We start from the raw sequence: 22,879 nt of genomic DNA on the forward strand, positions 1-22,879 counted from the left end.
GCACAAATATCGACAAGTGATTTTATGAGCAAAGTTAGCTCAGCTTGAAGATAGTACTGAGAACCATGGTACTTACGGGCCAGGTGGAATTCCATAGGTTACAGGCCATTAATCAGTGTAATGAAGAATGGGGGAGAGGGGGGGGGGGAGCTCTGCGGTGCACCACAAACATTTTTTGCTTCATTTTAAAGTATTCCTTTCTCGAAAATCAATTAGAATATAGTTTTTTTTAACTGCAGCTGATAATGTAACAAAATATACAAACGAGTCGCCTATAATTGTGTTTCAGCACTTTAAAAATACGACAGAAAATGATAAATTCATTGTAAAACACTTAAATAAAAACAGAATTTTGTAATGAACAACCTAACATCAACCCCAATGATAGAAACATGTTAATATAATTTATTAATAGTGCAAGAAACTAAATACAGCACATACTTACTTTAAATTTCCAACGGGCCAATATGACCTACAGGCCAGGTGGCAATCGCCACCCGCCCCCCTGGGCCAGTCCGCCCCTGAGAAAAGGTGTTTTCCCGAGAAATTTTGGTGTAGTCGATTTTTGGTAAAAAAGGAAGGTTAAACACTGCCTTTTTTTTGGGCCTCAAAAAAAATTGTCTCAGATCGACCGGGAAAAAAATTTTTCTTATAGAACGTGGCCTGTAGAATCCATAATTTCAAACAGTTCCAAGATTGGGCTACTGTTACAGCCCTTTGAATTTTTTTTCGAAATTGGTTTCTAGTCTGTAACTTTTGATTGAGAAGTCTGATCGAAAAAGTACGAATTGTTTTGGATTCTACGCACCAAAATTAATAAGAAAAAGAGTTTTCCCGAGAAATTTTGGTGCAGTCGATTCTTAGTAAAAAAGGAAGGTTATACACTGCCTTTTTTTTCGGGCCTCAAAAAAAATTGGCTCAGATCGACCCGGAATCTTTCTCGATCTCTGAGCGCCGGAAGTTCGAGGTCGATACTATGGGGTTGCGCCCCCTTCGTCGCAACGGCACTGGGTTCCGCTGATCCGGCGAAGCTCTCTCCCTTACCTGGCTCAGTGGAAGCTGCACTGAAAGTTATGTGCCGCTGTAGTGCCTGATAGGATGCCTCAACGACATCAAATGCGAGGAGAACCCTCCCTGCGGTAGAACGTCCTCCATACTCGTCCTGAAACCAGGATTTTGCCTATGGAAACGCTTCGAGATGATGGCCGTGTTCTCCGGGGGCCCGTACAACACAGCCATCACCTTGGTTACTCTAGGGACGTGCCTCTGAACTTTCAGAGACGCCCCATCTCAGGGCTTAATAAGAGGGACAGTCCTCTTCAACCAGTCCAAGGTCCTCTGGTCTTCGCATTCGGCCACCATGGCGCTCTGCGGATTCCAGCGGACACCTGCCAGCCGAGGAAAGGGCCCTCCATCCTGTCGACAACTGCATTCAATGCAGCCATAATACACTTCGACTTCGACTTCGAGTGGTCACCCTGAGCCCCGCCGCAGAGGCTTGGGTGCACCAGTGAACCTCTACGCTTCATCTCAAGCTGCCCGAAGCGGGTGTACATGATGTGGGATCGCCGAGCGCCCAAAAGATTCTTAGGATCTTTGGTATTCCCTATAATTTTCCAAAATAATTTCTTGTAGTAGTTGAACCAGGTCCAATGAGATGTCGCCACGTACGTATCTACCTTCACAATAACATTTTAATTTAAGCACTTAATAGCCACGTCCGACTCAATTTTCCTTAAAGGGCAGTTGAAAATGTGCAATTTCATGTAGGATTTGTAGAGCAATTGTACTTCAATGATCCAGTATCTGGAATTGTCTTTTGTGTAAGCAATTGGTACATTTGCGCCATCTCTTTGGTAATACATATACTTTTCCAAATTTATTTCTTGTAATAGTTGAACCAGTTCCAATGAGATGTCGCCACGTACGTATCTACCTTCCCAAGTACATTTAAATTTAAGCACTTAATAGCCACGTCCAACTCCATTTTCTTATAGAACGTGGCCTGTAGAATCCATAATTTCAAACAGTTCCAAGATTGGGCTACTAGTTCAAAAGTTACAGCCCTTTGAATTTTCTCGTTCTTATTATTCCTTAAATGACAGTTCAAAATGTACGGAGTCTTGCAAGATCCTGTAGAGCAATTGTAGTTTAAAGGCTCGGTTTTTGAATAGATAGATTAAATACAATAAGTACTAGCGCGCCATCTCCATGGCAATCGATACACTTTCTATCAAATATAGTTTTAGAAGTCTAGTTGAGATGTCGCCACGTACGCAACTTCTTTTAAAATTTCATTTGAATTTATGCGATTAATAGCAACGTCGCACTTACTATTCCTTAAATGCAGTGCCGTTTTTTAGTTTTTCGGGGCTCTAGGCCATTCGTTCGTGGAGGCCCTCCTTACCCTCAATAAAAACGGCAGATTGGGGAGATTCAAGCAAATCCCTAATTTGAATATGGGCACTCGTCCACTCGATATTTGTGTAGCCTGGTTTGTAGGCAACACATCATGCTCAATGAACAGAAAACATTTATTTTTGCAATTCGTAACTTCTTATGCATAGGAGTTTATTTAAAGCCCTTGGAAGAACAATTTCAATAACAGGTACATTAAGCTGAACCGTTTTACAACAACTTTCACACGAAGATCGCACAAACAACACATTTTTTCGTGATTACAAACTAACTTTTGATTGAGAAGTCTGATCGAAAAAGTGCGAATTGTTTTGGATTCTACGCACCAAAATTAATAAGAAAATCTGAGAACAGACTCATGACTTTAACTGTATGGTGGAACTTGGGCCTCCCGCAGAGTCCCGGTTAGGTGCATTACAAGCACCACGTATTCCAACCATACATGTTAATGTTTTGCAGAGAAATACACCAAGAATAGACTGCAATTAATTTGTGTAATGTTATGTATCTTTTTTTCTAATTTAGACACGAGTTTAAATTTAGGAGGGATTATTGTTGAATCTGGGGTATTTGTAACGTTGGCAATGGCACCATGTTTTGGTGTTATCTCACTTTGGCTAACGTCTTGTGTATTTTTCTCTTTGTCTCATGAAGAAAGAATTTACATTTGGTCGCCATCCACGTATAGTTCAATGTTTAAATAATATAAAATAAACAATTAAACATGTCGAGCACCTCGCAGAAGCATCGCAATTTTGTGGCGGAGCCCATGGGCGAAAAGCCCGTAACTGAATTGGCCGGTATTGGCGAAGTGTTGGGCAAGAGGTTAGTTTCTGCAGGTTTTGATAAGGTTAGTTTTGAAAGTTTCTTATTACAGTGAATAACCACTTTGTTTTTAGGCGTATGTTGTCTTGGGGCAATTTCTCGTACTTAAAAGGAATCAGGAACTTTTTCAGGAGTGGATGAAGGATACGTGCCAAGCGAATTCGAAGCAAAGCGCCGATTGTTATCAATGTCTTTACGACTGGTGTCAGGAATTTTTATAATCTGTTTATAGTTGAATTATCAAATTTTATACGTGAAATAGACTTAATGTGTATTTTCCATTTCATATGTGTGGACAAGAAAGAATTATTTATGAATAAACTAACTTAACGTTCTTAGAGATACTGTGTAACAAAATGTTTCAGGAGAAAGGTCATGCTTTCGTTTATGGCAGGGCTGTTAAACTTCAAAGGGCCACTTAAAAATAAATACAAGGAGGAAGGGCCGCATTAATCTTTGTATGCAATTTTATCAGTCATATTGTTCATATTTGAGGAAAATGTATACGTTTTAACGGCCAAGTAGGTCACTTGTCTTATGTTGGACAGACCTGGTTTAGGGTAATTAAACCTATTATAGTACATGGTTGATTTAAAGAGGAGAGCAAGTGGATGCTATTTGCGCCTACTGGACTGCTGCCATGTAATTCGTTCATCCGTCCAATATCCAATTTTTTTTAAATTTTTGATTCACTATTTTATAATTTAAAAAAATTATAAATACAAATGTTTTAAAGAGCTGAAAGATTTTTTGTTTTTTCACAAGGGGTTTATGACGATTTTTCGAAAAACAAAAGAACGTCAATAACCTGGAGCACCAAATCCAAAATTGGAACTAAAAAAAGTTGTTTATTGTAATGAGTTCTAACTGCTGTTTTCGGGTGTAACGACTTAGTACACCCTGTATAGGTATTGTTACACAAAATTGTCTAGGATTTCCAGTAGAAAGTAAATACACACACATTTCTCAAATTTTAATAATTGTTTTATTGTATTTACACCTAAGAGATAAACAGCTACAACTATAACAAAGATTCTACAGGGTCTTGAGTGACATGCTCAGGTTCAATTATTGTTAGAGTAGGTGCCTCATCCATGTTCGAAACTTCTGGTGAACCCTCTGCGTCGTCATTACTAATCACAGGTTCAATTTTAACAGGCAACAAAGCAGAAAGTGGCTCAATGATGACACTTTTGTCAATAAGAATTATTCCCTCTTTCTGCAAATTTTGAATGCTACAATTAATATGTGACGAAATATAATTGGAAGGATAAATGATATTGACACATTTCTGTATGTACGGTATTAAGTCATCGACAAACGACAGACACAGACGCATAAAAGCATCCTTTGCATTCGCCGTAAACGCCTGCTGCTCCTGACCGTACAATCCCAAAATGCCTTTGGAAATTTTAATTAGCGATTCCTCCAAACACTTAATGACGTCGGGCACGATGGCGACTGGCGCGCATAGACGTAACTCGTTAAACGCCACTAAAACCTGATTTAAATATTCCGCTAACGGGTAAAACTCCAATAGACTCTCTGGGGGCTGCACGGGATCGCTTATCTTCGTTTTCCACGGGACATTCGGGTGATTTTTATTAATTAACGTAAATCTCTCCATATTTTTTTCGAAATCCAAGCTCGATTTTGATATGCGCCTTCGAAAGTTGTGTAAAACTGCCTTGTTAAAGATCGGCACCATTGAGCCGCGAAAATCACAGCCAACTCGACTGAACGACAGACCGAAATACATGCACTGTCCCAAAATCGACTCGATCGACGTAACTTCTTTGTTTAAATCGCATTCGAGTGTTGCGAGAAATTCCCCAATCTATAAAGATGTCAGAAATTCACCTTATCGTAAACTAAACGGCTTACCCGGTCTCGAATCCAACTAAAAAAAATTACGTTCTCATTTATATTCTGCTGCTTATTTGAAAGGACCGAGCCGTGGTCATCGTCGTTAAAAATTGCCTTGTATTGTGTGATTATGTTGAACAAGTTAACGCGAGTCACCTCAATTGTTTTGTTTATGTGATGCATTGCTACAATGAGACAGGAGTACAATCTCGAGGACGTTTTTGAGGGGCGATTCACAAACTAGAACACTACCGTACTTAAACGATCTTTATAATGATTTCTAGTAGTCTTAAGAAGTTCGTTTTTTGTATTGCAGAATAGCACTGATTGTTGATGGTCAAACATCATTCCCACCGTAAAGCAGGGCTTTATAAGGTGACGCTCATGCATTAGATTTCGTTCTACTGCAAGCTGTCCTAAGTGAAGCATCACGGTAACCACACCGAGCTGATCCATAGTGAAGCAAGATGACAAAGCCGAGCTGTGCTATAGTGAGGCATCAAATATGAATACGAACGTTCCATTATCAATGGGGTATTTGTTCTAAATCGTATTTGGCGCCTCGTTGTCTGGCTACGGTTTTGAATTACGCGCTGGAAATTAGTCGTGTTCTGTTACTTCTGCAATTCATTTTTTTCCACTTAACCAACTATCTCTGCTAATAAGTGAGATCTTTGAATTGGATGCAACCTGTATATTTATATGGTCTTTTAGTGTTGCTATTTTGCTGGAACGTGGAAAAAAGTAAATATATAATAAAGGGAAGCTACTGGGTCTAAACAAAATTTTTTCGTGCCGAGTTTTGAAGAAACTCATTTCTGTTTAGCATTTCTACATATCGCCAGACTAATGCTGATCGTTAAAAGGATAGCCAACAGTTTCCTAAGGTCTATTAGGAACTAGTCATTACCATTGATAATTAAGAGTCTACATGAGGATTTAATGAGTCTAAAAGGAGTTTGAGGGGTCTTTAATTGGCTTTTAGCGTTCAAGAAAGCAAGAAAACTCCTCCTATCAAGAAAGTGACAAACCACATTGGATAACAGGATATAGTGTGTCAAATCGAAACAAACTTGCTCTCCCCAAATCAGAACAGTTTTACCATGAATTTAGAAATCACTAGGACTAGGACTACACATTTTTATTTGCAGATCGCCCCTCCGATAAATCTTACCATTAGTATCGACAATTTTACTAAGGCATTGCTTTAACCACGCCTCTCTGGCCTGTAGAAACTTCAAACGGAGCTCTGCTTCAGTAAAGACTTCCATTCGACGCAAATAACTGACGATTTGAAGACAACGCGACAATTGCAAGTCTTCCTTTAACTGCTTTAGCAAGTGATGCAACATTATTAACCACGACTTATTGATCTCCCCTAAAATGTTCTGAAACGTCCCGATTATTTCTATATTATCTATACTGCACGTACCTTAAAAATCAGGATATCGGGATGTTTGGCGTATAACCTTCGGACATAGGCGGCCAACTCGAGCGCATCCTCGTAGAGGCCGTCTTTTATGAACGAGTCCATCAGCTGCGGAATCTCGAGCACCTCTAACAGTTGAGCCGTACGTGTTAAAGTAAGCGAGTTCAGTCGGCGTAACAAGTTAATTCCGCTGGTGTTTGTCGCGAACGTGTGGCACGTCTGTTCAAACTGCGGTATGTTTTCTAATAAATGATCGAGCTTATTTTCTATGCTGTTAAAACCTTGGAACAGGTTTCGCGAGCAGTCGGCCGTTTGGATGAACGTTTTATAATTTACGATCGCGAGCTCTTGCATTTGATCCGTTACGCTGTGCTTTTCATCTTTCAACTTTGAGGGCTCTTTGATGAGCTCCTCACACTTGAGGCTGCCCATTTTGTTTAGGTAGGCATCGAAGTCTACATTACTATCGTAAAGAGCTGAAAAAGAATAGGATATTCGCAGTTTGTAATTTATTAATTAAACGTACCGCTCTCTTCTTCCGTAAATAATAAATTCAATAAATTAATTTTTTCTTGGCTCATTTTTTAAATAATTTAAATTATTAATGGGCCAGAGCCACGTCTTCTTGCTTATAAACAAAGTAAAGTGGTGACTCTGGACCCGCTTGGGAGTTCAGTTGCATGGTTGCCAAATTCTCATAAAGTCGTAGGCGTAGGAACCTGTAATGTATTAAACCCCCTTCTGAAATTTTTCTGCAGAGAAACATAGTGCACCTGCACATTGACCAGCAAAGGTAATTTTACCAACTTGGGTCTTGTCCTGATTGTGCAGCTTGAATGCTTCAGTGATCGATCAAGGGGGCGTTTAACGCCAGACTCGGCCCCAAGTGGGAATCGAACTTTGCCCTTTTGGTATAATGTTTAGTTCACTAGAATTATGTATGGTTTCTTTTGTACGTTATCCAATAACTGACTATTATTATTATACGGTCACCTACCCATAATAGTGGACCCTGGTAGTTGAGTTACCTGATGTCGTGACAACGCATTAATTTGGTTTAAATCTCAATCAGCATATAGTAGGATAATAAAAACAAAAGAAAATAAAGTTTACAATTTATTGTTTTCTATCATACATTCCTTTATATCACTGCGCTAATAACATAATAGCATAAATGACAACCTACAGCGCTTGAAAATAGATACGTATATAGCAAAAGTTAGTTTAATGGGACAGTAGTTATAATACATGGTGCTTGCATGTTTAATTGTGACTTTTTACAACCGTTTTCAAAATTATTCGTAAAAACTGTAAAAGTATCAGACGAGAGCACCAATACTTTTCAGCTTGAAGCCAAAAGTGTTTATATAACAAGACATACAACTTTATTCATATATACACACTCATACGTACACACACTATGACTAAATCTAAGTTCTTTTAGCTATCCTCAAAATAACTACACTAGCCAAGTACACTGGTAGTCACATAATGTTAAAAAAAACTTTCAATAGATACGTTATCTGAGATAAATATAAAATAATATCGATAATAATATAAATTAAAAAGAAAACACGTACAAAGCGACTATACAAGGTGCAACCTCCTTTGATTCATAGCCACGCTATGTTAAAATAAATATTTACAATTCAATGCCACGTTCGGTTGCTTGTCAACCCGCCCACCTATCGAATACAGAAGAAAATTAAATAAACGCACGATCTCGGTGGCGTAGCGCTGCTACTTCACCTACGTCTACATAAGAAAACACTCAATAAATAATTAATATTTGTGAAATATAAATATCAATGACTTAATCGCTACTACAACCTAAATCTAACGGTCCGTTAACCTGCTGTTTCATGTTTATATCTAATATATTTAATATATGTACACCAATTTAATAACTACTCTTCTACTTTTACTATCAGCTCAAATAATAAATGCAGGGAAATGTACATACGTTTTGTATGCTTAATGTCATGAAGTAATCTTTAAAAGCGAGCACATCAATTTATTGCCGTATGTAATTTCCTCGTTCTATGTACAGAAACAGGGCGGTTCAAGGTGCACATTTAAAAACCTCGGACCGCCCTACACAAACAAGGCAGTGACGATACGATCGATCTAGCGATAGTAAGAACCGATATTTACCAATATCAACAACGAAAAGAAAAAAAAGTGACAACTCGAATTATTTATTTACAAAGACGCATCTAGAGAACATCAATAAATATGTACACTTAACCTACAAATATTACCGAGACTCAACAGAGTGTAGAGAGTCCTAAGATTTAGACACGCACCTACCCGATTCGACTTCCGACACCCTCTCCTACTGTTCACACGAAAACCTTAGCCAAACCATCCGCGCCTGCACTCGCAATATACGGCCGTGATGGATGGAAGGCGACATCTAAGATGCTTTCGTCGAATTTCTTCCGGTGCGCGGTTATTTCTTGTACGCACGTCTTGTTATCCAGATTCCATAGTCGAATCGAGCAGTCGTGTGAACCTGCAATTAAGTTGTGATTGTGAGTCTCGAGTGTGAAAATAAAAAATTGTTTCAAATAAAATATTGAAGTACATAATAATTGTACTGTAACTAGGTTGCATGATACAATAACCTTCATTGCGCAGGTTAGACGCCATATTAAATTTCTTTGTGACGTCACGCGGTTAGTAAACAATCTCAGCTGGAGCAGTGTTTTGTTTATTTTAATATGTTTCGCCGGCTTTCTTCAATATTTTGTGAGATAAAGTTATTGAATTATAGTTATTTGTTGTATCATGCCTATAGAACCAGTATAGGTAAATAATGAGTGTATTTTTTAATACAGACTAATAACACACCTGTTCCCTGTCTAATTTATTTAGTTGCACGCATGTTAAAATTAAAGAAAATTCAATATCAACAAATCCCTAGCTTAATGTAATAGGTATAAATGTATTGTGTCTTAACGAATAGTTTTTAAAATGGTATTTGTTATTGGTTACATCCTTGGAAGGATTGTGCTTTAAAATGATGCCTTGTAAAAATGCATTTACTGTAGGTTTCGTAATCACATCGGGCACATTTAAAATCCTGGGAAGGGCTGTGTGATAACAAATGGTTTTTTAAGTTGCGTAATCACACTGGACACATTTAAAATTTAAAGTAAAGTGACGTCATGCACATAACCGAAAGGAATTGAGACCGCATAGTATCATATCATTCTTATTTGTTGTATCATGTTCCAACTGCATTACAACCTACCTTTTTTAATAGAAAAAGAAAGAAAAAAAGGGTGTCTAATACACATCCTTATCTTAGACATAGTGTATACCTAATTAAATTGTGGATTTTTTTAACTTCTGTTCCAAAAGAGTTAAAGATAGGTATAGTATCGGATACACTATACGAATTATGGGTAAAATTTGACATAGAATACAAAAAATACTGTTCCATCTTTGGTAGGTATCAAAATCTAACTTTTGACGCACCCTGTATATTTTCTCTTTAATGCAAAAAAAATTATGATATTATTTTAAACCCAACACCTGATTTTTAAATAAATAACCAAACCGTAACAGCCGTAAGGAGTGAGGAAGAAAAAAATACTGACCTGAGAGTAAATAGAGCCCGTTAGGATCGACCGCCAAACTTGTAACGGCATCTAAGTGCGCAACCATCGAGTGCACCATTTTTCCCGTATTATTATCCCAATAACGTATATGCCGATCTTCGTGAGCCGTGATCGTGAGCGATAGAGTCGGATGACAAACCACCCTATTAATTTGCTTATTATTAACACCGGAATCTAATCGTACTAGGGGTTTTGCAGTCTCCGTGTCGAAGATAATGCAATTCGAACTGTTGTACGCGGCGACAATTCGATTACCCTCGTCTCTCACAAAATCGACACTGGAAGGTATACCGTCCTGATCTGATGTAAACGTATTCAATAACGGCATCTGTAATAATAATAATAATCATTTATTGTCAAACAGAATATTTCCCAATAACAGGACAATGTACAGGGTGTCTCATTAATAATGGTTACGCGCCACATCTTGTACAGCTTCGGAAAAAAAATTTGTTAACAAAAGGGGCAAGGGATATCGCTGGAAATTATTTTAAAGTTTCTAACTTCGCCGCTAGAGGGCGTACGACTCATGGGTAAGTAGAAAAACGGCTTTTATTAAATTAAATTAAAGTTTGAATAATTTTTTCGTTGCTCATAATTTAAAAACTTAGATCGAGTGTTAATTTTGACCTGCCATCGCCTCATTCACTTTGAGATAATTATCGGTTGCTATGTGTTCATTTGTTTCAAATCCAACTTGAATGAGCATCAATATTGGAATTAAAAATTGTGAATTTTCGTCATATCTCTGCTTACAAAACAGATATCAAAATGCGGTTTTCATAGAAAATCTCTCTTTTTCATCGTATTTGATAATATCATATAATGATTATATCGTTCCATTTGAAATTTTCAAAAAAAAACTGCAAAGTTTATGTTAATGTCACACCGCGCCCTCTACCACTCATCACACTCACTAAAAAGACTCTATTCATGTAAAATGTGATTCCACGAAGAGAGCTCTTTCCAACAAACCATATTATGTGAAAAGCTGTTAACCTAAACCGAAGTTACATTCATTCCCTTAAAGAGATGTTCCCCTTCCCGCACCCCTCATATTTTATGAACTAGAGCAATATGTGCTGCATCAAAATGATGCAAAAGTGATACAAGATTGCTATGCATGTATTTTTTATGCACATTTGTTGAGTACGTATATTTTAGAAAAAAAAAGTCATTTTTCTACTTAACCAGGAATCGTACGCCCTCTAGCGGTGAAACTATAAACTTGAACATAATTTCCAACGATTTCTCTTGACCCCTTTTGTTAACAAAATATTTTTCCCGAAGCTGTGCAATTAACGGTTCCATAGATATAGCCTGTGACCATTATTAATGGGACATCCTGTACTTGTGTACTAAATAAATGCAGTGTACATATATGAAAATAAAAGTGTACTGTAAATATTCAAAAAGAGAACTTAGAATTAAACTCAATAGAGATTCACAAAGAATAAGTTAAATGGATATAATTAGTAATTATCAAATTATAAAAAAAAAGAAAAAGAACAAAAAACAATCAGAACAAGTGAACTTGATGATGCAAGCGAACTGCGATTATTACCTTGGAATGTGGCGCCCACAGCTTTACCGTGCCGTCAGCCGCACATGACAGTAACTTTTGCTGACTGTGAAGTTCGGCCAGCCCCCAAACGGAATCCGTGTGTCCTTGAAGAGTCGCGTTGAGAACATCAGGCTCGAACAAATCGTACGGGTCGATATTCGAATTGGGCACAGTCCAACAATGAATTTTACCATCCAAACCGCCCGAATAGCAATGCTCTCCGCTGCCAGATATAGCCAAACAGAGCACCGGGCCGTTGTGACTCCTAAAACTCGAGACTAGACCCACACACAAAGTACGTCGAGTAACAAACCTAAACGTATACAAAGGTTCCACATCCAGCGACGCCGACTTCTTAGCCGGAACCGTCTTCTGCAAATTCCAAAGTTTGAGTGTGTGATCTTCACTGGCCGTAATTAACACCGGTTCGGTCGGATGAAAGCATAACGCTCTGACACCGTCGAAGTGGCTCCGTAACGTGTACTTGGCGCCCCACGTTTTCCGAAACGCCTCCTTACTGCTCGAAATATCGTAACTGGTCTCTGCGTCATTGTTTACGGTTAATTGAGCTAATTCGCCTAGACCTAGACCGGTGTCGATATTTTCGTCGTCGTTTAACGCTAGGGGCCTGCGTCCCGGCCCGCCGGATTGAAAGTTCAAGCCTGAAAGTTAAGCTTAGTTTTAGTTTCGGAAAGTTTTATTTGAAAACTTCGAGGCTCCTATGGGGAAGGGGGGGGGGGGCGGGGCGCCATAATGATTCGAGAAATGAAAATATTTTTTTACCACTAAATATACAGAGTTTGTTTGGCCGTTTGTAAAAGATAGAACATTTTTGAATTAAATTTTTAGCTTCTCTGGATCAACCCTGTTTGGTTGGAAACTAGTGATCAGGGACATTTTAATTTCAAGAAATCAAGGGTGCCTTTGAAATTAAAAAAAAAAAAGTTTGTTCATGTCAATAGCACTGTAACACAGAAAATAGAATGTAACGTTGTCTCTAACCGTTTCAAATTCTATTTTTAACAGTTTTTTTAAGTAACATTTTCTCAGATTTCCTCAAAAAATCCCGTTAAAAAATAAAACCCTAAAAAAAATCAAAGTAGGCCTAGAACAACTTTTCGCAATAACATTTGTGCGGATGTCATCCCCAAACAGCACTCCACCATAGGAATTTACTCATTTTGACCATCCCGTGTTACGTTCCAAAAAAGGAAGCGACCTCAGGAGACTTAAAATTCAGGATAGACAAGGTAGAATTTCAAAGACAAGTTTGTGATTTGTACTACTGTCTAGAACTTTGTTTAACATGTAAATGATGACGTTTGAACAAATGCACAATATAGTTCATTAAAATAACAATCTAAATTTGTATAGATTAGGACAAATAAATATATTTTTTCAGGGCGCGATGCGCTGTTGCCAGACGTCGGTAAGCATTTTGCGAATCCCTCCGCCACCTAACGCCGAATAGCTGAACTACAAATTATATTTGTATTGCTTCTTGCCAAATTATATATTTCGAATAAAATATTTATTTTAGTGACAAAACAATATTTTAAATTTTCGTGAGAACCTGCAATTAAGTTGTGATTGTGAGTCTCGAGTGTGAAAATAAAAAATTGTTTCAAATAAAATATTGAAGTACATAATTTCAATAATTACAGCCCAAATTAATTATTGAGGCAATAAGTTGCTAATCTAGTTGGTAATTTAATTCATTAAATGCAGTTTTTTAAATTATAATTTAAAAATCTTCGAGATTGGAATTCAAAAGATTATATACATTCAGAGGGCGCTAATTTCAATGATTACTTTAAAATTTAATTCTGAGTGTAACTTATTTTTTGCTCGCTTCTCAGAAACGGTAGTCCAAAAATTTCTTTTTATTACACCACTGGTTCATATCCTAGTCTAAGGAAGTTGAAATATAGAGGATGTTGCATTTAAAAAAATACCTACTTTGGATCAAATCTCAGAAACGGGGGTTCAAACATTTTCTTTGACTACAGTACTGGCAGTCTAAGGAATTTTCTTACTGGCTGCTGAAAGTCATGAAAAAGTATCCAGAGCTGTCGTGAAGTTAGCAATAAAAAAATGTTAAAAATTTCAGTTTTTCAAATCGCAACTACTGTTTAATTTTAACGGTACTTTTATTAACATATACAGGGTGTTTCTAAATATGATATAAATACGGACTTCTGGCTTATTTTATGGTTTATTATAAGTTCATATAAACATAAGTCCGCAAACGCTTTGATACCAATCTACAGGGTGTTTCAACCTTTCATTTATAAACATATGCAAACACAAGATCCATATCAAATGCCACCTGTCAAAACTAATAAAAAACAAGAGATTATTCAATATAAATCCAAAGCCTGCTGGACCATTTTAAAAATTTTACTATCATTTAACCAATAGATGTTTTGTTTTTTTTTAAATTCATGACAGACTACTTGATTAAAACATAAAAACCGTTGATATAACTGGTATCTTATTTTCAATCTTACGCTATGATAGCTCGTTGAAAAGAGAATTAAAAAATCTATCAAGTAATCTAAAAATCCAATGTGGCGCCTATTTAACTTTAGGATAACTTTTATATAAAACTTTTTTTTATACCTCTTATGCTTTTGATGATATGTATAAGACATTCAAGGAAATGGCCAATTTTGCATTGCCCATTTAACCAATTCTCTATCTTTAATAATAAGAAAGTGACCCATGCAATCCCACGCGATCTGGGACACACGGTATGTTCCGGTCCCCATCCATTTGATTGAAATATGTCTTAAAGAAGCTAACGCTATGCTCTTTTACTATTTAAAAAAAATCTGCGCGTTTTTTAGAAATCGATGCCCAAACTCTCATATGATAATGGTGTGCATTTTGACATTGTCATACTTTTAAATGCATGTGGTATACTGATTAAAAAGTAGAACGCAGTAGTAGCAGCTATTTTAGTAAAGTAGTCCAGTGGTTCACAACCTTTTTAGGTTGAGTATTTCGACTCCCCTATGAATTATAATTTTTTTTAAATATATACCTAATAAAAACAACAAAGTTGGTATCCACAGTTTGTGAATCACTGGTTGAAAAAACATTTTTTCCTGCTCGATTAAATAATCTTGTAAAATAGAAATTGTTTGCTAATTTAAGTGGCCTGGTGGTTCTTATAGTTCATGAGATAGCAACAGTGGACAAAATAAAATGAACACACTGTATAATTGAGACACTCTTAGAATTACCAGTAGTAGTGTTAAATAATGCTCAATTCAATTTGTTTGTTTAATTAATTTAATAAAAAACACAAAAACTTATCCTGTAATGAAGAATGGGAAGTAAACAAAAAAATCAAAATTCGTAAATTAATACAAAATCAGAGGGAAAGCGAGCAGGCGTCAACTGCCAGTTAATGTTAAACAAAATTTTAATGAGAATGCAATATTGTGTTTGTGTAAGGAGTTCTAGCACACTTGATTATATCAACTCTGCTGAAAATTTCCATTAGACTCTCCCAAGTATTAATTGAAACGGAGACAATGATTTCCTCTCCCAGTTTACCATGATCGCAGCACACAGATACCTATTTACTTGCCCTAACATTTAGTTACCTTTCCAATCGCCAGCATCCTTCATATCTTGATGCTGATTCTCGGTTTCGGACAATAAATTAAGCTCATTAAGAACCTCCATCGCCTCGGCATCCACATCATCGCCCATATTATCGATTTTACCTAAAAACACAACATCACCACCACCCTTGCTCGCATTACCGCGACACCGACCTCGCCTCTTGATAGCTTTCACGTCGTCTTCCAGCTCGTCGGTCGCTTCCAATTCGACATCATCGCTCATATCGTCGTCGTCCTCCATGTCCACGTCGGCCGACGATAAAAAATCCAAATTTGCCATGACGGCGGCCTCGGTGTCGAACATCATCGCCTCGGTAAGACAACTCGGCTGAGTTTTTTTAGCGGGTGTCCTTCGACCTAAAAGCGCGAGCAATGAAACCGAATTGATGTCGCGACGAAAAGCCATTACCTTGAGTTTCGCTGGCGCGTTTATTCGATTCGTTTCCGTTAACCTGCCCACTAGTTACGTTCTCGTCCTGTTCCGCATTGTTATTGAGGCCCAACAGTGTTCGGACACGATTCGATCTTACATCAATAATTCGATCGGTATAACCGATCTCCTGCAAATACTGTCGCAGCAATTGCCGGCCCTGTTTCCACGTAGCTTTGGTGACGGACGTATACGACTGGTCGCTATCAAGTTGCGTGTCGATGTTGGAATCGTCTAATTGCGGTGGTTTCATGTCGCCCTGCTGTAGCTCGACACCGTACTTTAACTTGTGAAATTTGGCTCTTTCTTGTTTTAAAGCGTATTCTAACATTTTAATTCTACGAACTAGATCACTTTTGAGGTTTTCTTGCCCTTTCCTTTCCCCTTGCAAAAACGCGATACGCGCCTATAAGTTGTCAATGATTAAGAAAAAAGGAAAATGTAAGTAAAAGACAAAGTTTTACTTGTAATTCTGCTCTATCCACTTCCCATTGTGAACGTTCCAGTTCAAATCTTGCCCATTCATGTTGAATAAAATGCAAAATGCCAGGTATTGAGTATTGTGCTTTAGTGTTATTTTCTTCATTGGGTTTAACATTAGGCGCGGGACCGCCCTGAAGGCCTAACTGCGCCCCATTTTGTACGACCGAAGTGTCTTCCATTACTAATCTTAGCAAAGTGTCGTCGCCCGTAGTCTTCATATGGCCACCATTGTTAGTTTAAAAAACTTTCGCCATTTTAAAACACTTCCACCGAACACTCGATTATCACTTTGTAAACAATCGCCGATTAAATAAATACATTACGTAATTAAAGCTAGGGATCAAAATTTATGCAATGAGAAATTATGTGAACGCATAACAATTAACATACAAAAGCTGGAAACAAAAATTCTCACTTCAGAGGCAGCCATTCAACATCTGGCAGTTGCCCATCTCACTCACTAACCTTTATTTACCGTTTCTTTCGTCTTTGTTTGCAAGCAAATCTATTCGTAAATTTCTCAGACAACTGGCGCCTCTGACGGCCGAAAGTGTAACTACTTGTGACAGCGTCAAATTCAAATCCTTTTAAATGGGAAGGGATTTACCATGAGTCTTTTTTAATAAAATTTTTTGGAATTCTTCCATAGCTTGGCATCACTACGCCAATGAAAAAAATAGAAAGATGACTCGTGCAATTCCACGCAATTATATTTGTTTACTATAACTGCCGTTGGCTTGACAAAAGAACATCAGGGACAGACAATTACATACAGAGTGTCCTACGAAGGACCGAGTCTATAAAAAAATAGTCAATTCGCTTCCGGTTGTACCTCAACATTATGCATTATTAAGATGCAATATGTACTAATCATAAAAATTTCACTTGTTGAGTTGTCGAGTTCTCAAAGCACACATATTTTTTAACGTTGCTTTAGAAGTATATATGCTCTGGGGTGGTACCAGAGATAAATCGAATCAATTTCTATGACTCACAGTGTAACATTGTTCCATAAAGCGAAACATTCCTTCGTTTGCTGTAAAACCCAAGACCTTTTTCTCAATAGGCCCGGGTCCATGTTTAAACATTTAGTGCATATATCCATATTTAGGATAATGTTCAAATGATTCACGTTTAGGCTCAAATCTCTTCCCCTGCGCGCATAGATTCAGCGTTCTCCCGCAAAAAGAGGTAGCTGTGCTATAGTTTATATGGCTACTTACCGTGTCTTATGTAGTTCTAGCTTCTGCTTTGTAGTTTCTTAATTTAGTTTCTCTGAGTTTTGTAGAGTTTATTGCATCTTCTGCAATTTTTGGATATACCTATGTTGCTTCGGCAAATTACGTACCTTGTGTATATATTTTCTGCCCTGTATAAAATGTTGACTCTATGGTAAATGTAATAAATTGAGGTTATGAAGTTATGTTTTTATTTGAGTTAAATTTCGAAGAATTATATGGGTTTTATTGAAAATGAGCTCGAAGAAATTAAAAAATTGGCCGAACGAAAAATTCCATCTTGTAAATTGGTCTGTTGTGTTAAAACGATGGTTCGAGCTGAAATAAAATTCACAGAGTACAAGAAGATCGTCGCTTGCATGCAATTTCCCAAGAACTATCCGGAATCTACACTACTTATCGAACTCAAAAGTAAGACGTTGTCCGAGAAGCTAATACAGGGGTTAACTAATGTATGCGAAACCGAAGCAAAAAAGCATCTCGGCAGACCACAAATAATGCTGACTTTAGCGTTTCTTCAAAACTTTCTAATTGAGAATCCGCTGTCTTGTTGTCATAGTGAGATTGGTAATATAAAAAGACTATTAGTGGACGGTGTGGACGAGTTAAAACTAAAACAGAAATCTTCCAGTATTTTTTTAAGTATTGTGCATGCGAATTACTTTTGGAATGTTAAGTTCTTTGTACCGGATAATTATCCAGTACTAGCCATTGAGTAAGATATGTTGGGTGTCGTTTTAGCGCTACAGGTAGGCTTGCAGGTTAAAAAATGCCGAAACCAATTTGCCACCGACGCTGCGACATCATATATTTGAGCAAGGACGGGAGATGGCACGACAGTGTGTGGAGCCCCCATTGAAAAAACCGAAACCAAACGACCCGCCTTTCAAACCTCAACCTTCCCTCGAGAAAACCGCATGTTTTTTCATAAACTACGTGAAACAGTTACCCAGCCAAGTTTGTCAGTTTTGTAAGGAGCAATGCTTACCGTCCGATCCACAAGTAATTTACATAGTAAGTGCTACTTTAGATTTACCATGTTTGTAGCTAATCGAGAAAAATGAAGAGTCGCCCCGGCATCTGGAGCGTATCTTCTGCGGCCACCTGTTTCATCAAGAATGCCTGTTTAATTATTTAAAGACGCCTCCCTTCGGTAATAAAAGGTGCGGTATTTGCGGGGAGAAAATATCTCATCATAAGTGGAGCTTGTCAGATAAATTGGCGGAAAATCGATGGGCCCATGAACAGGCCAGGGAAAGGGAGCTGGCCGAAGTTGAAGACTTTTTCAATTGAGCAGATGTTTTTATTGACCTAGTTTTTTATTATTAAGTACTTAATGTATAATATTTATTTAGAGTACACTATTATATTGAATTATGAACTGAGCTTGATGATGCGAAATTCATAAAATTTCAATCAAATACCTATATACAGTAGTATACAGTAGCGGCAAATTTGATTTTTTCATGTAACACTAACATTTAGTACGGTTGGCAATAAAACATTACCTTGTTATTTAGAGTGCTATGAAAAACAATTGGAGTCAGTCAGCCACTATTTGTTGTAGGGATGTTTCTTTTTTTTAAATTATTTATTAACATCTGATAATTCTATAGTAATACATGAAAAGTTATTGCAGACAAACTATATGGTGATAAACTTTTGGGCGCTACTGTAGGTATCATGTTGGAAGGCGCTATAATGGCCAATTTCTCAGTTCATTCGAGTCCTAAAGTTTTAAATATCTGGTTCTGGATTTTCTCCTGGGTTGAACGGTCAGAGGCTGCCTCGGATTCTGTTTCGACGGTAGCGAATTTTCCTTTTATCTCGATGACATTGGTAAGGTAGACCACCGTCGGATGTGGGGCTATCATCTCTCTTGATAGGGCTTAAGGGTTTGGCATGGCATCATAAGCATCTATTGCTTTTTGACGGAGCTTAATTGCTTGCTCATCGCATATATTGGACTGCTTCCATGTCTCCATGAATTGGTGCCAATGCAGTGTAAGGGTTTCCCATATAGGGGCTCCAAATAGATTTGGGCTGGGCATGGGGAGTGTTCCCAAGTTCTAGTAAACTCATTATTTGCCAAATCTGAGTTTAAACAAGAATTTTGACATTTGATTGGCTGCCTACTGCAATATAAAGCCAATCAAATGTCTTAATACCGGATTGAACAATAATCCTGGATTTTTTTTGTGCAACTGGCCGTGATAGATTTATTTTCTGTGAAGCCAAAGCAACGACATTCAGAAGAAGTTATTCTGGTTGCATAAAATTAGGCGTTCTTCAGACTTTCTATCAATGCCTAGATAAAATACCCAATTATCTGTATAATAGTTGAACCAATTCCAATGAGATGTCGCCACGTACGTATCTACCTTCCCAAGAACATTTTAATTTAAGCACTTAATAGCCACGTTCGACTCAATTTTCCTTAAAGGGCAGTTGAAAATGTGCAATTTCATTAAGGATTTGTAGAGCAATTGTACTTCAATGATCCAGTATCTGGAATTGTCTTTTGTGTAAGCAATTGGTACATTTGCGCCATCTCTTTGGTAATCCCTATACTTTTCCTTATAATTTTCTTGTAATAGTTGAACCACTCCCAATGAGATGTCGCCACGTACGTATCTACCTTCCCAAGAACATTTTAAAAAAGGAAGGTTATACACTGCCTTTTTTTTCGGGAATCAAAAAAAATTGTCCCAGATCGACCCGGAAAAAAATTTTTCTTATAGAACGTGGCCTGTAGAATCCATAATTTCAAGCAGTTCCACTACTATACAGGTATTTTATCTGTGCCTATGTCTACTGGTACAAAAAATGAGTTGCTGTCGAGTCACCTTTGGAATTTTTGTCTACATGGGAAATCGTACTTAATTTGAACTTCCAAAGGCGACTCGACAACAACTCATTTTTGATCGCCCGTTATTACATGAATATTGCTGTATACAATACAGCATACCTACCTACCTTTTGTACTAATCTGAGTAATTAGCAATGAGTATATCCTGAACAGAGAACTGATTTTGATTATTTTTTTAACATTAGTACTTGGACCACTGTTGTGTTTGCTAGAATACAGTATTTTTTTTAAACGTAGGTACTTGTGGGTAAAATTAAAAATTGTACTTGCAAAGGTTACAGAATCTTAAAGTTGCACAAAAGAAATGCTGTTTTTTATTATTCTTTGACTGGACAAGGAGGTCCTTTTTTCTTTCTCCTTCAAACACTACATCAATTTCTTAAACTTTATTAACAAAGTATAAAATTTCGACACAATAAATATCTCAGCCTTATAATTTTTCTTTTACGTATTTAATACATCGTTTCAATATTATTAGGCTCACCTATGGTTTAATATGAAAAATACGATTGTAGACAGAGATCAAGTGTTCTGTGATCGACATTCTCTGCAGGCGAGCCTTATATCTTAACATTATTGCGACAAGAGAGGATATGTACATAAATCTCTAAAGGTGAACGGCGATCGCATCCACTACAAGCTTGAGAAGCTTCACCTTAATCTCGGATTCGGTGGTACCGTGCTGCAGGAACGTGAACGAAGGATGCTTGTTAGATTTGGTCTCTACGCACAGAATTAGTGGATCCCTTTGAAACTTAGATATCGTATATTCCACCCCTAAGTTGGCTAGCAAATTTTCTAAAGACGGCCCGTCGCGGGCTTCCTAAACTGTTACTATTAAAATGCTTAAAACTCGCCACCTATACCTCTATTAATAAATCAATTTCATCCGCCGTTAGATTCTTAGGGGTGGCAAATTTGGTGTCACCGTTCAGACTTGTTTCCGTTTTAAACGATAATTTCTTAAATAACTCGATGATCATCTGATCTTGCCCTGGTGTTTCTTCGGAGACTGATGCTGTCGGAGAAGACAATCGAGCGGTCCTGGTTAGTGCTTCTATTGTACTGCTGCCACTGAAAACAAACAGGAAAATTAATCGGTCATAGATGACTCATGTGAGATAAAGAGAAGTGAGTCCAACTAAATATGCAACTGACCTTGTTACGATTTCCAGCATGCGTTTTGCTGCAACTTGTTTCGCTTCCTTTTTTGTTTTTCCTTTTCCATCTGCCTCTTCAGTGAGAAGTTTGCACCTCGCCGTAAACAGTCCGAGATGCTCTTCAAACTCATAGATCGGATAACTTAATCCTTTCCTCGAGCAAAATTCGTTTAGCTCCCCGACTTTATTTTCGATAATATCCGATCGAGTATCCGATTCATCAGGTGGCCGTATTGTGGAGTTTATTATGGAGTTAAACATCATACCTTCACTTTGGAGAAACGATACGGCCTTCTCCGCCGCCGTGTGCTTTGCTGCCTTTTTGCTTGTCGCTTTCGCATTTCTGGCGATATTTCCTATATTAACAATACATTTAAAAACACCGTCTTCGCTCACGATGTCGTAATTCGGTAGAGCAATGCCTTTGGCCATTGCATATTCTTGCAAAACAGATATGGGACTTTTTTGCATTTAGCAATTGAGCGCGTTCGGTGCCGAGGAAGTGCACTTCTGTAACGACAGACAAACGATACGTAACTAAATCGGTGCGTTTATCGAAATTTAGCCTAATTCACTCATTCAAAAAGATGGGAAGGGATTATTTATTTAAAGAAAACCAGCTATGTTTACGAGTGATCAGGTGAATGTTCAGAGTACTTACGTGAATGATTCGCTTCACCTTTGCAGATTTCAAGTTCAACATCCTTTCCTCTGCATAAATAAAATACCCACTTTGAATGATGCAATCCGCATTCGACGAAAGCCACGTCAGCGTTGCACTTGTATCTATCAACAATACGTCTGTGGTATTAATTAAATCGGGAGCAAGACGGTTTATTCATTGCGCAAGGTAACTAAACTAATTGCCCTATTTTGTTTAAGTTATTCATTGAAACCAGTTATAAACAAATGTCAAATAGATTTGTTGCAATTTATTCGGTTTGTAAAATATTTGCTCTTATCAATCTTTACCTGTTCTAATCTTAGAAATCCTTATATATTAAAAAAATTGGTGTTTTGTGTATATTTTGAGGTTAGATTAGCGGTTTCATGTTTACAAAATACTATGCGATCAAAAATGAGTTGCTGTCGAGTCACCTTTGGTAGTTCAAGTTAAATACGATTTCCCATGTAAACAAAAATTCCAAAGGTCACTCGACGGCAACTCATTTTTGATCTCCCGTTATATCCACTACCACAACCCACCAACTAATAAACAAAGGTCTAACGTAGTCACAGCTTACTTACTAGAAACATTGTTTATTCATTGATTCAAATGAATCAACAATCAGCTATTAAAGTGTGGTAGAATGTACTCGTACTCGTAGGGTAGAAT

General features: G+C 37.5%; 5 protein-coding genes across 8 annotated transcripts; 2 read left to right on the forward strand and 3 right to left on the reverse strand.

Moving 5' to 3' along the window:
* The first annotated feature begins 3,040 nt into the window (after positions 1-3,040).
* On the forward strand, positions 3,041-3,585 carry LOC116168626 (barrier-to-autointegration factor-like). The gene is made up of 2 exons (XM_031484559.1): positions 3,041-3,268; positions 3,318-3,585. The coding sequence occupies exons 1-2, from the start codon at positions 3,143-3,145 to the stop codon at positions 3,462-3,464; spliced, it is 273 nt and encodes a 90-aa protein (XP_031340419.1). The 5' UTR covers positions 3,041-3,142; the 3' UTR covers positions 3,465-3,585.
* Positions 3,586-4,203: 618 nt separating this feature from the next.
* On the reverse strand, positions 4,204-7,185 carry LOC116168625 (conserved oligomeric Golgi complex subunit 8). The gene is made up of 5 exons (XM_031484558.1): positions 7,065-7,185; positions 6,542-7,014; positions 6,284-6,497; positions 5,128-5,294; positions 4,204-5,080 (listed from the first exon to the last, which is right to left on the reverse strand). The coding sequence occupies exons 1-5, from the start codon at positions 7,117-7,119 to the stop codon at positions 4,265-4,267; spliced, it is 1,725 nt and encodes a 574-aa protein (XP_031340418.1). The 5' UTR covers positions 7,120-7,185; the 3' UTR covers positions 4,204-4,264.
* Positions 7,186-8,418: 1,233 nt separating this feature from the next.
* Positions 8,419-16,754, reverse strand: LOC116168000 (striatin-3). Of its 2 annotated transcripts, XM_031483637.1 has the most exons (9): positions 16,667-16,745; positions 16,258-16,609; positions 15,773-16,199; positions 15,517-15,720; positions 15,343-15,465; positions 12,042-12,390; positions 11,729-11,993; positions 10,144-10,492; positions 8,419-9,053 (listed from the first exon to the last, which is right to left on the reverse strand). In XM_031483637.1, the coding sequence occupies exons 2-9, from the start codon at positions 16,492-16,494 to the stop codon at positions 8,881-8,883; spliced, it is 2,127 nt and encodes a 708-aa protein (XP_031339497.1). In that variant the 5' UTR covers positions 16,495-16,609; positions 16,667-16,745; the 3' UTR covers positions 8,419-8,880. The 2 variants fall into 2 exon arrangements, with proteins under 2 accessions (XP_031339497.1, XP_031339496.1); XM_031483636.1 differs by having other exon boundaries at positions 16,258-16,754.
* A 926-nt stretch (positions 16,755-17,680) lies between these two features.
* On the forward strand, positions 17,681-18,900 carry LOC116169745. 3 transcript variants are annotated; one of them, XM_031485904.1, is made up of 4 exons: positions 17,682-17,804; positions 17,851-18,229; positions 18,276-18,516; positions 18,562-18,900. In XM_031485904.1, the coding sequence occupies exons 2-4, from the start codon at positions 17,874-17,876 to the stop codon at positions 18,805-18,807; spliced, it is 843 nt and encodes a 280-aa protein (XP_031341764.1). In that variant the 5' UTR covers positions 17,682-17,804; positions 17,851-17,873; the 3' UTR covers positions 18,808-18,900. The 3 variants fall into 3 exon arrangements, with proteins under 3 accessions (XP_031341762.1, XP_031341764.1, XP_031341763.1); XM_031485903.1 differs by having other exon boundaries at positions 17,682-17,796; XM_031485902.1 differs by having other exon boundaries at positions 17,681-18,229.
* Positions 18,901-20,756: 1,856 nt separating this feature from the next.
* LOC116169170 lies at positions 20,757-22,349 on the reverse strand (the record flags this gene model as incomplete). The annotated part of the gene is made up of 4 exons (XM_031485197.1): positions 20,757-21,206; positions 21,250-21,457; positions 21,542-21,899; positions 22,205-22,349. Coding segments are annotated over 4 exons (927 nt in total), but the record flags the coding sequence as incomplete, so codon positions are not given.
* Between the last annotated feature and the right edge of the window lie 530 nt (positions 22,350-22,879).

Source organism: Photinus pyralis, unplaced genomic scaffold (genome assembly GCF_008802855.1).
Source record: "Photinus pyralis isolate 1611_PpyrPB1 unplaced genomic scaffold, Ppyr1.3 Ppyr1.4_LG4, whole genome shotgun sequence".
Lineage (NCBI taxonomy): Eukaryota > Metazoa > Arthropoda > Insecta > Coleoptera > Lampyridae > Photinus > Photinus pyralis.

Coding starts and splice junctions, on each gene's coding strand:
- LOC116169745 (XM_031485902.1), top strand. CDS start 17,733: ATGGGTTTTATTGAAAATGAGCTCGAAGAAATTAAAAAATTGGCCGAA. Junction 18,230..18,275: donor TATCCAGTACTAGCCATTGA/GTAAGATATGTT, acceptor GTAGGCTTGCAG/GTTAAAAAATGCCGAAACCA. Junction 18,517..18,561: donor GCTTACCGTCCGATCCACAA/GTAATTTACATA, acceptor CCATGTTTGTAG/CTAATCGAGAAAAATGAAGA.
- LOC116168625 (XM_031484558.1), bottom strand. CDS start 7,119: ATGAGCCAAGAAAAAATTAATTTATTGAATTTATTATTTACGGAAGAA. Junction 6,498..6,541: donor CCGATATCCTGATTTTTAAG/GTACGTGCAGTA, acceptor GGGACGTTTCAG/AACATTTTAGGGGAGATCAA. Junction 5,295..6,283: donor TAAAATTGTCGATACTAATG/GTAAGATTTATC, acceptor GTCTCATTGTAG/CAATGCATCACATAAACAAA.
- LOC116168626 (XM_031484559.1), top strand. CDS start 3,143: ATGTCGAGCACCTCGCAGAAGCATCGCAATTTTGTGGCGGAGCCCATG. Junction 3,269..3,317: donor TTTCTGCAGGTTTTGATAAG/GTTAGTTTTGAA, acceptor CTTTGTTTTTAG/GCGTATGTTGTCTTGGGGCA.
- LOC116168000 (XM_031483636.1), bottom strand. CDS start 16,494: ATGAAGACTACGGGCGACGACACTTTGCTAAGATTAGTAATGGAAGAC. Junction 16,200..16,257: donor TGGATAGAGCAGAATTACAA/GTAAAACTTTGT, acceptor GACAACTTATAG/GCGCGTATCGCGTTTTTGCA. Junction 15,466..15,516: donor GAAAGCTATCAAGAGGCGAG/GTCGGTGTCGCG, acceptor TTGTGTTTTTAG/GTAAAATCGATAATATGGGC.